The 12,123-nt window shown below is 34.7% G+C and overlaps 1 protein-coding gene across 13 annotated transcripts in view; it reads left to right on the top strand.

The window, feature by feature from the left end:
• The window catches only part of CDC42BPA (CDC42 binding protein kinase alpha), a 321,871-nt gene that overhangs the window by 190,661 nt on the left and 119,087 nt on the right, over positions 1-12,123 (top strand). For all 13 annotated transcript variants that reach the window (XM_070501689.1, XM_070501686.1, XM_070501687.1 and 10 more), the window contains one exon: positions 10,664-10,797. In XM_070501689.1, the coding sequence (XP_070357790.1) occupies positions 10,664-10,797 (134 nt within the window). The remainder of the gene's footprint in view (positions 1-10,663; positions 10,798-12,123) is intronic.

Genomic DNA, 12,123 nt, shown 5'->3' with positions numbered 1-12,123 from the left:
GAGAGCTTTTAAGATCTTTCTTAACAATTTTCAAATATACAATACAGTATTACTAACTGTAGTCACTGTGTTGTGCATTACATTCCCAAGAATTATTTGTTGTATAACTAGAAGTTTGTATCTTTTGACCACCTTTCCCCCTTTAACCCACCCCACACCCCTCACCTCTTACAACCACCAATCTATTCTCTATATCTGTGAATTTAGTTTTTCTTTTTTAGATTCCACATCTAAGTGAGATTGTATGGTATTTGTCTTTCTCTCTCTGACTTATTTCACTTAGCATAATGCCCTCAAGGTCCATTCATATTGTCACAAATGAGAAGATTGCCTTTATTTTTATGGCTGAATAATATTCCGTTGTATATATGCCTCACATTTTCTTCATCCATTCATCCCTTGATGGACACTTTGGTTGCTTCCATGTCTTGGCTATTGTAAATAATGCTGCAGTGAACATGGAGGTGCATCTGTCTTTTCAGGTTAGTGTTTCTGTTTCATTCGGATAAATACCCATCAGTGGAATTGCTGGATCATATGGTAGTTCTATTTTTAATTTTTTGAGGAACCTCCATAGTGATTTCAACATAATGCTGGCTTTGTAAAATGAGTTTGGAAGTATTCCCTTCTCTTGCATTTTTTTGGAAGAGTTTAAGAAGGATTGGTATTAATTCTGTTTTTAAATGTTTAGTAGAATTCACCTGTAAAGCCATCAGGTCCTTGGCTTTTCTTTGTTGGGAGGTTTGATTACTGATTCAGTATCCTTACTCGTTATTGATCTGTTCAGGTTTTTCTATTTCTTCATAATTCACTCTTGGTTGGTTGTATGTTTCTAGAAATTTATCCGTTTCTTCTAGGTTATCTAATTTGCCAGGATATAAATGTTCATGGTAGTCTCTTATGATCTTTGTATTTCTATGATGTCAGTTGTAATGTCTTCTCTTTCATTTCTAATTTTCTTTATATGAATGTACTCTCTTTTTTTCTTAGTCTAGCTAAAGGTTTATCAATTTTGAATGTGTTTTTGAAGAACCAGCTCTTAGTTTCATTGATCCTTTCTATTGTTTTTCTGGTCTCTGTTTCATTTATTTCTGGTCTGATCTTTATTAATTCCTTCCTTCTACTACCTTTGGGCTTAGTTTGTTCTTTTTCTTGGAGTGTAAAGTTCAAGTGCTTGAGGTATAAAGTTAGGTGTTTGAGTTTTTTTTTTTTTAATGTGGATGTTTATCACAATGAACTTCCTTCTTAGAACTGCTGTTGCTGTATTCCATAAGTTTTGGTATATTGTGTTTCCACTTTCATTTGTTTCAAGATATTTTTTGATTTCCCTTTTAATTTCTTTTTGTCCCATTGGTTGTTCAGGAGTGTGTTGTTTAATTTCCAGATTTTTGTGAATTTTCCAGTTTCCTCCTTTGTTGATTTCTGGTGTCATACCTTTGTAGTTGGAAAACATCTTTGGTATGATTTCAGTCTTCCTAAATTTATTAAGACTTGTTTTGTGATCTAACTTTTTTTTTTTTTAAAGATTTTTTTTTTTTTTTCCTTTTTCTCCCCAAAGCGCCCCCGGTACATAGTTGTGTATTCTTCGTTGTGGGTTCTTCTAGTTGTGGCATGTGGGACGCTGCCTCAGCATGGTCTGATGAGCAGTGCCATGTCCATGCCCAGGATTCGAACTAACGAAACACTGGGCCGCCTGCAGCGGAGCGCGTGAACTTAACCACTCGGCCACGGGGCCAGCCCCTGTGATCTATCTTTTGATATATCCTGGAGAATATTTCCTGTGTGTTTGAGAAGAATGTATATTCTTTTGCTCTTGTATGGAATGCTCTGTATATGGCTGTTAGATTAATTTGATCTAAAGCATAGTTCATGTCCAATATTTCCTTATCAATTTTCTGTCTAAATGATGTATCCATTATTAAAAGTAGGGTATTGCAGTCGCCTTGTATTATTGTATTGTTGTCTATTTCTCCCTTTAGATCTGTTGTATTTGCTTAATATATTTAGATGTTACAATGTTGGGTGCATATATATTTATAGTTGTTATATCCCCTTGATGAATTGACCCCTTATTATTATATCATAACCTTCTTTGTTTGTTGTTACTATTTTGGACTTAACATCTATTTTGTCTGATATAAGTATAGTTACCCTTGTTCTCTTTTGGTTTCCACTATTTCCCTTCTTTCATTTTAAGCCTATCTTTCTTCCTAAAGCTGAAGTGAGTCTTGTAGGCAGCATATAGTTGGGTCTTGTTTTTTTATCCATCCAATCACTCTAGGTCTTTTTATTGGAGAATTTAATCCATTTGTATTTAAAGTAGTTATTGATAGATAAGGATTTACTAATCTCATCTTATTGTTTTTCTGGCTGTTTCGTAGTTCCTTTGTTCCATTCTTTCTGTCTTCCTGACTGCTTGTGAATTGATGATTTTCTGTAGTAGTGTGCTTTGATTCCCTTCTCTTTTTATTTTGTGTATCTACTGTAGGTTTTTGCTTTGTGGTTACCATGAAGCTTACATAAAATATCTTAAAGTTATAACAGTCTGTTTTATGTTGATAACTGTCTATTCTGTTAATTATGTAATTGTTTTAAATATTTCCTCTTTATCTGTTTTAGAAGCAAATCAGACAAGGTTATAATATTTCCTTCATCCATGAAATATAATTTGGAAAACTTAAGTGGATAAAAAAAATCATATTTATCCGTATCTTTACTTACCATACTCTTTTTTTCCTTCCTGATATTGCTGAGTTCATTGCTTTGTTGTTTGCTTTCTGTTTAGAGCACTTCCTTTAGCCATTTTTTAAAGATAGGCATGCTTCTAACAAATTCTCCTAGTTTTCCTTGTTCTATGAATGTCTTTACTTTTCCTTCATCCCTAAAGATAGTTCTCTTGTTTTAGCATGTGAAAAATGTCATGCCACTTCCCTTAGGAATTCAGAGGAGAAATTTACTGTCATTCTGAGTACTCTTCTCCTTTATCTAAAGTGCTGTTTTTCTCTGGCTGCTTGCAGAGTTTTTCTTTAGTTTTCTGATGGTTAGTGGTGTGTTTTGGCATTGATCTTTTGGGGTTTATTCTGTTTGGTATTTGTTCATCTTCTTGAATCTGTAGATTTATGTCCTGTCAAATTTGGGAAGTTTTCATTCCTTATTTCTTTGGGTGCTTTTCCACGCCTGCCTACTTTCTCTCGTGAGACTCTGATGACATGCATGTTAGCTCTTTGTTACTATCCCACAAATCCCTGAGGCTCTGTTCATTTTTGTTTTCATTCTGTTTTTACTTTATTGTTCAGATTGGTTCATTTCTACTGTTATATCTTTCCAGTTCACTGGTTCTTTCCTCTGACCCCTCCTTTGTGCTGCTGAATCCACCCTCTGAGATTTTTATTCATTTCTAATATTTCCACTTTGTTCTTTAATCTTCTAATTCTTTGCTGAAACTTTCTATGCTTGGGTCTTTTGTTTGTTTCAAATATGTTTATTATTGTTCGCTGAACCATTTTTATCACAGCTGTTTTAATGTCTCGTCAGATAATTCTGACATATCTCTTATTTTATTGCCAATATCTATTGATTTTCTTTTCTCATTCAACTTGAGATTTCTCTGGTTCTTGGTAGGGTGAGTAATTTTTGATTAATGACTCTGGATCTTGTTTAAAGCTTCCATTTTATCTGACTTTTCTTTTCTTTCTTTTTTTTGGAGGAAGATTAGCCCTGAGCTAACTACTGCCAATCCTCCTCTTTTTGCTGAGGAAGACTTGCCCTGAGCTAACATCCATGCCCATCTTCCTCTATTTTATACATGGGATGCCTACCACAGCATGGCTTTTGCCAAGCGGTGCCCTGTCCGCACCCGGGATCTGAACCAGCGAACCCCAGGCCGCTGAGAACCGGAATGTGTGAACTTAACCGCTGCGCCACTGGGCCGGCCCCTTAGCTGACTTTTCTTGACACCACTCAAGCAGTGGAAAAGAGATTGCTGTCTCCTTACTGCCAGGTTGAGGTAGAAGTCTGGTTTCCCTACTCGGCCTCCCTTGAGACCTAAAGAAGGGCTCCTCGTTACTCCTAAAGAAGAGGTTGGGAGTTCTAACCCCCCACCCCCATCTGGTTTCCACTGACGCTGGTGGGAGTGGCCTTATTACTGCTGGGCAATTATTCTTACTCTGTTCTAACACCACCCCAGCAGGCAGAAAGTGGAGATCCTCCTCACTGCTGGGTTGGAGTTGGAAGTCCTGGTTCCCCATGTGGTTTCCACTGACATGGCTTGTGAGAGGGGGCTTGATACCATCCAGTGGGGATGAACATCCTGGCCCCCTACTTGTCCTTCTATGACTACCCTTGAGATGTGTTTGAGCGCTTCATTATAACTTCATGTGGTTGGAAATCTAGCTCCCTACTTGTCTTTTGCTGACACAGATGAGATTGGGGTCACAGTTTTTTCTGGGTTGTTCAACTTGAGTAGAATAGTTATTTTCTAAGTTTTCTGTCTTGCTAGTTTGCCCCTTTCCTGGTCCTTTGGCTAGAAAGAATAGGCTTTTGTTGGGCTTTTATTGTCTGCCTTTATTGGTATTTCTGGCTTGCCGGCTTTTCTTTAGCTCGAAGTCTGGGAAATATGAACCAAAAAGAAAACCCAAAATACTTACCAGTGTTGTTCCAGTGTTCCTGACACCACTGTGTCAGGTTTCATTGTCCCTAGCCAGTGATCCTTTTTCTCTCCAAATTTCAATCTTATTATATTTGTTTTATGTATAATGTCCAGAGGTTTTGGTTGTGCTTAATAGGAAGAAGGGAAAATACTTCTGTTCCATCATTCTTGAAGCAGAAGTTCCCAGAGTAAGACTTTACAGTGTAAATATGATCCTGTCACAGCTTCAACATGGTTCTAGGTATTTTTGCCCCAAGTGTCTTTGCCACATGCAGTTTAGCCACATTTTCACTGCACAGCTCTGCAGCAATTTTGCCATTGTTGGTTGACAGTTTGGGCTTCATTAGGTCACAAATGGTTTTTTTAATGAAACATGAAAAATGTTTTTTTAATGAAACATGAAAAATGAATAACAAAATTAAAAAGAATGAATAAAAAAATGAATAACAAAATTAAAAAGACTTGGCTATGAAAAATCAAAATACAAAATATTTGGATACAAATATTTGAGTATTTAAATGTGTGTAGATTCATGCCAATAGTGTGCAAAAAGCTCATTTTACTTTGTGGATTTTTACCTGAGCACTTTGTCTTCCAAGTCATCCATTCGTGGTATTATACATTTATTTTTTTCACTTGTTGATTCATCTCCTTGTTTGCCATCACACGTTTTTTTCTTTGCTTTGCTAAAATGTCTTCCATCATTAAGAGAAATATCAATTTCATCAAAATACTAGGATGCATACTTGTAACCAAATGAAAACCAATATGAACCAAGTGAAAACCATTTCTAACCAAATGAAACCAAAACTGTCAATCAACCAGTTACTTTATCTCTTAGGGCAAAATTGTCTTTACAGCCAATTAGTTGTGCAGCGAAAATGTTTGTGGTGAATCTGCCTGCAGGAAAGATGCTTATGGCAAAAATGCCAGACACGCTTCAACATGCATGCTTAAATATCTTCAGTGGATCCCCATTGCCTCCTGGGTAAAATTAAAGGTTCTCAGTTCTGATTATAAGGCCCTTCATTATCCTGCGTGTATTTACCTCTCTGGCTCCATCTCTTGTTACTCCTCCCTCACCCACTAATTCTAGCCATAATGTGAACTACTTTTAGTTTCACTAATTGCCTCTAGGTTTTTCACATTATTTTGTTATTTTTTTCTTTTCTTTCTTCACCCCCTCTTCCTTCCTTCCTTCCTTCCTTCCTTTATTCATTTTTGCATGGTTGTTTGCTGGAAACATTCTTCACCTGGCAAACTTCTACTCCTCTATAAAACTTTACCCCGTTGACATATTTTTTTTATTTGTATATTCCTTTATTTCCCTTACTTCATCACTAGACTATATTCTTCTTGAAAACAGCAACTTTGTTTCATTTATTGGTATATCCAAGTGCCTGTAATAGTATTTGGCACATTAAAAACCCTAAATCAGTATTTGTTGATGAATGAATAAGTGAGTAAATGAAACCTCACTCTTGGAAACCTTCTCTGACCACTTCCTAAGTTGTCTTTCTATATGGTGTCTTTACAGGCAATTCCCAACACACTTTCATCCCTTACACACAAATAAATGGTCCCTGGAAGGAGTCACCCTAACTGGGGAAATTGTTTACCACTAAACTCCTATTGTTTGAGATTTCCTTCTTTTACTTTATTCCTACCTATGGGTTGCTTCCATCTTTTGTTTATTGTGAATAATGCTGCTATGAACGTGAGTGCAGAAAGATCCGTTCAAGTCCCTGTTTTCTCTTCTTTTGGATATATAGCAAGAAGTGGAATTCCTGGATTATATGGTAATTCTGTGTTTAATTTTTTTAAGAATTGCCATACTGTTTTCCACAGTGGCTATATCATTTACATTCCCACCAGCAACATTCATTTCATTCTTAATTCAGTCCATAAACATGTTTGCTGAGTTGCCACTATGTTCCAAGAATTACATTAGGTGCTAGAGGCATAGTGGTAAGGTTGAGGATAAAATCTGTGTCTCATTCCTAATTACACCCAAGCTGTCTTAAATATTTTGACATAAGAACTGGGGATAAAAAACGGGCTCCCCTGAGGACCCGCCTGTTGAGTAGCCCCAGCTTGAGCCCTGGATCTAAGGAGAAAAAGTGTCCAAATCACCTTCCATCTAATGTTCCTCTAGAGACTTCTTAAGTCAGGTCTTTGTGTAAACAGATACCCACTGTTAATGTCTTTATATCTTTTCTTTTTCTGTGGCAATGTTTTCCAATATTTTTAAACTCCTAGAAAAATTTAGTAAATTATAAATTATAACTGTTTACAATTTCGTTTTATTATCTACTTTCCTCATCACACTCTAAACTCCAAGAGGGTAGCACAAAGTTTCCGGGTACCATATAATGGACACTCAGTACATTATTGTTGACCATCTGCAGACAAGAATAAAAATTCATACTTTCATCTAATATTTTTATATGAGAAAATAAAGGAATGCTTTTTTGTTTCCTATACAAAACATTTACTGTAACTTATAATGTGCTTTATAACCCCCATTCTTTTATTACCTCAAGGTTGGTGGTTTGGGCCTTCATGTACTGCCTGAATCTCACTCTTTCTGTTTCTCCCTCTGTCCCTTTCTCCTTCTTTCTGTCTCTCTCACACACACACACACAGACACGCACACTGTCCTACGTCGTGTAAGTAGAGGAGGAGGATAGTGAATCGAGGAGGAGATGATAGGGAAACGTGTTTTTCCCCATGATGGTTATAAGTGAAATCTCTTTGCGACTCAGAAGAGTTATGAATTATTTTAGGAATAAGAACATAGTGGAAAGAGAGAGGTGCTGTGACTCTTCTGCCAGCCTCCCTCCGACTCCAGTCTTAGCCCTTCTGCAGCTTACTGGTGTTCCACGTGAAGTCCTGCTTGAGTCAGGGGCCCCTTTGCCCTTCTCTTAATCCCTCTGGCGCCCATAACCTGCCGCACAATTTACACTTGATTTTCTGCTTTGTTTGTGATTTAAAGAGTGTTACTCTTGTCTTCCTAACTTATCTCCTTCAAGACAGAGACCATATTTTATATTTCTCTTATATGCCACACAGTGCAAAGAAAATCACTTACTATGTATTATGCCTTCATGAAATCCTCATTACTAACAGATCGAACTTCAGAATTCTGCTAGCACCAGTGAGCTAAGAACTATTTAGAGGGTATGAGCTAACCCACTTTCCTAGTGCTACTTTTTCTATTTATTCACTAAAACTAGTTTTTCATAACTTTATCTAAATGTTATGGCTAATTGTGTTGCCTGAGATATATTTGGTAGTCTTTGAGGGTTCTTTCAAAGTTTTAATTGAATTATTTATTTATTGTATGAAAGTAAAGGCTCCTCTGCCTTAGCCATTTTACAGTGGTTGGCTGAAGTTCAATGTATTCTGGATTTTTCTTGATTTTGCGTTTTTATCTTTGGAGAATGCAAAATTATATGTATTTCAAATTACAAGCGCTATACTTCTCTCCCTATTGGAGGATTTTATAAATAATTGGATGGATGTGTCTGCTCCAACACTTCTTTATCCAGTACATTTCCTCTTATACTTCTCATAATTTACATGTTGTTGTTTACATGAATATTTTGAGCTTTTTAGACAGTGTCTGAAATATGGAATATGAAAATATGACATAGAATTCTGACATACATATAATCATGTATTTCATATATATTATTAACAACTCTATTGCAAAGCAGCCACAGTGAAATGGCTGGGATAAAACTAAAATTCAGCCTATATTGAAATAAAACAAGAAAAACATCATTTAAGCCTGTTGAAGCTATCTCATGTAATTCATTTTGCTATAAACTTTATATGATGCAGACATTTTATGAAATACTAATTTCATTTTTGTTTCTAACAAAGAGCAGTTAAGTGAATGACTCAATAATTTGCAAAAAAGTTTAACATGCTAGGGAGGAACTCTTCAAAGTAGAAGAAAGGAAGTGAGTGTTCTCAGAAGGGATTACTGAATGACCATATTAGTCCTCTAGATCGATAGACTTTAACCATGAAGTTTAATTAAAATGACCCCAGAAATGACAGAAATCAGCTGTGTCACACACTAAATGTTGACTCCAAATTATTAGAAATAGCAAACTAAATTGATATCTACTTTACAAATTGTTGAAATCCTAAAATAACAGAAAAATATCATTTGAAAAATGTCTGGAAAAATTAGTATAAACAGAAAATTTCCCACATGAAATGCTGAAATTGGACAAAATGATAAAATATAATTTCTGAATATGACTAAATACCCTGTGATCCTTAAGATTAAACATCCTGTGATCTTTTAGTGTTCTTCAAGTAAAACATTTATTAAATTATACTATTAAGACAAAATTAAAACTAAATGCAGCTTGGCGATATTTTAAAAAATTGTTAAAACTGTGCTATCTATAAATGTATCTAGACTTTCAAAATACCTAAGATAAATAAACTTTTAATAAATCTGTAGGTTTAGGGCCCTGAATTATTAATTATCAATTATTTTGTTTAAGGAATTTAGAACCAGTTAGTGTATGATACACTGATGAGTTTGTGACTTTTTGACTACAGGACTCGTTCATACCAATGAAGTGCTCTTTTCAGTAGAACTAACATGGTACAAGCACTCCTTCGTTTACTGAAAGCAGCAGGCTCAGCAATGGGCAACGCTTTGCACGTTCATTCCCACACTTCACTTTGCAAATGAGTCCCCTGGAGATCTTGTTAAAGTACGGACTCCGAGTCGTTCAGTGTGGGAGAGGGCCTGAGATTCTGCATTTCTAACAAGCTCCCAAAGGATGCTCATGCTGCTTGTCTGGGGATGACACTCTGAGTAACAAGGTTGTAAAGAATAGAGAATATCCAAAACAAAAACAAAAGTAAATGTATGTGTTCAGATTTTTCTGTTTTCACTGGCTTCAGTTCTTTAATTTGCTAACTTTTGTTTGATGCCAGGAATATTTCATATAAATCCTTTTTTTTTTTTTGTGAGGAAGATTGGCTCTGAGCTAACATCCATTGCCAATCCTTCTCTTTTTTTCACTTGAAGAAGATTGTCGCTGAGCAAACATCTGTGTCAATCTTCCTCTATTTTGTATGTGGGATGCCACCACAGCATGGCTTGATGAGCGTTATGTAGGTCCATGCCCAGGATCTGAACCCATGAACCCTGGGATGCTGAAGCGGAGCATGCAAACTTAACTACTACACCACCAGTCTCGCCCCTATTTCATATCAATTTACTAAATTTTAGTTAAGCATATGTTAAAATTAATAATTTTATTTTGTTTCATAACTCGTCTGAACTGGTAATGTTAAACGTTGTTTAATAGCAGCCCTTTCAAGTTGGAGAGGTTGATGCAAGAATTCCTGGGCTCTAGTCTTATCTGGAACTCATTTAGCAATGTGACCTTAGGTAAGCTATTCCGTTTCCTGAGCCTTAGATTCTTCATCTGAAAAATGGAGGAACTGACCTAGATCAGAAGTTTTCAAATAATTTAGTTTTAGAAATTGAAATTTATTCTTCAAATCACCACTAGTGAACCAGTCTGGATGATCTTGAATCACAATATTAGAAGCAAAACCACCTTAAAATAATTTGACTAACATCAGCACAAGAATGCTAACCAATAGTAGAGGAGAACGTGTGTGTTTTGTTTGGTTGGTTTCATCTTTTTTGTTAGTTTTAAGTTTTTAATTGGTTCTGAAGGTACCGTTTTTAGAAGTATGGTCTTTTTTTTCTGATAGATATGTAAAGCATTTTTACACCGAAGTTTTGTGCAAAAATTTTGCACATTTTCACACTGGCATTAGCTGTACTCCATCTTTACAGTGAGCTGAGAAGCATTTAATTGTCATGAGTCATAGTGGGATGTGGTGTCAGTAAGCCTAATACCAAACTCAAAATACTTTATTTTTTAAAAAATTTAGTTGTTTTAAACCTTGGTTTCAAGCATTTGTTTTTATACAAATAGTAAAAGAAACATTTTCTTCTCTCTTTAGAATCAAGTCACTTGGAACAGCAACTTGAAGAAGCTAATTCTGTGAGGCGAGAACTAGATGATGCTTTTAGACAAATCAAGGCTTATGAAAAGCAAATCAAAGCATTACAGCAAGAAAGGGAGGACTTAAATAAGGTAAAAATATATGGATGGAGTGTGACAGCTTTCTGAATTCTTCACCTGGTTTAATATGTAGACTGAAAGCATTCATAATGAATTATAATAATATATACTATATTTTGTCTACAAAAAGTTGGTCTAAAAATTCGAGAATCATTTTAGTGTATGTCTTTGGATTAATAGCCAGTAATGGAGAAACTTGATGTTCTTGAGGCTCTAACGTTCAGAATCTTTTGTTCTTTTGGAAAGTTAACCAAAGGACTTGATTAAAGTGAATGTTATTGAAAAAGAAATATTATTAAGGGAAGGAGAATAGTAAAATCTGTTTAGTGTTTATGGAAAAATAAAAAGTACAGGCATATTTTCATTGTGACTTGCTGTTACGAACATTCTTAAAAGATTATAATAAAAAATTTCTTCATGATTTATCATTTTTATAATGATTTATGATTTTAATGCTTTAGTGATTTTTTAAAATGTCAGTTTGTCTTTCATAGCATGGATGAACAATTAAATTTTCCTAAGAACTTCATGTGATACTTAAACAGTATTATAAGCATCACCAAAATTTATTAATAGCTAAGGCACTGTAACAGTACAATAGGGTAAATAATATTCAAACACTAGAGAAAAATACTGTACTTAAATCACACACTGTGTGTACTTTACCTTTCATTAACAAATTAAAAAATGTTGGAATTAATAGTAGCCAGTGCAAAAAAGAAATGAGTGGTTTATGGCATACTATAAATTGTATTCAGTGAAACAGTATATAATACATTGATAATACAGAATGAAGTCCTTCTGGGCAAGATTTATAAGTCTTGCTGCCAGTAAAGAAATGGAAGCAATTAAAAATAACCGTTTGCTGATGAATCAAATCAAAAAGACTACGAGAGAAAGCTATAAAGTTTAAATTGAATTAAATTAGTGTGTTTTTACTTTTATCTTGATGCAGTTTCAAACTATGTAGTGTATAGATCCATTTAAATTTATGGCAAATTTAATGATTTTTGTAATTTTTAACATATTCTATTTGTTTTAATAATATTATAGTAATATTAATGGTTACTATTATATATTTAAAGGTAGGATTACTCAGCCCAACTTCGTTAACATAATAAGGATGAGAATCTGATTTTTAAGTTTATTGTAACAGGCATTTTGCCAATTTTTAATGTTTTAATATTAAAAATCCTTTTAGTGTATTTTGAGAAGAGGGTAGTGCTAAAAAGAAACATTATATTGATGAAGAAGTTTAAGTGATTTGCTTAATATGTTAAGCAGCAGAGATTCTTTTTAAGATTTTTTTAATTTAATGCATATATAAGAATACATGTA

This window comes from Equus asinus, chromosome 30, assembly GCF_041296235.1.
Source record: "Equus asinus isolate D_3611 breed Donkey chromosome 30, EquAss-T2T_v2, whole genome shotgun sequence".
Lineage (NCBI taxonomy): Eukaryota > Metazoa > Chordata > Mammalia > Perissodactyla > Equidae > Equus > Equus asinus.
Note: the sequence above shows the minus strand (reverse complement) of the source record. Positions and strands in the feature narration are given on the sequence as shown.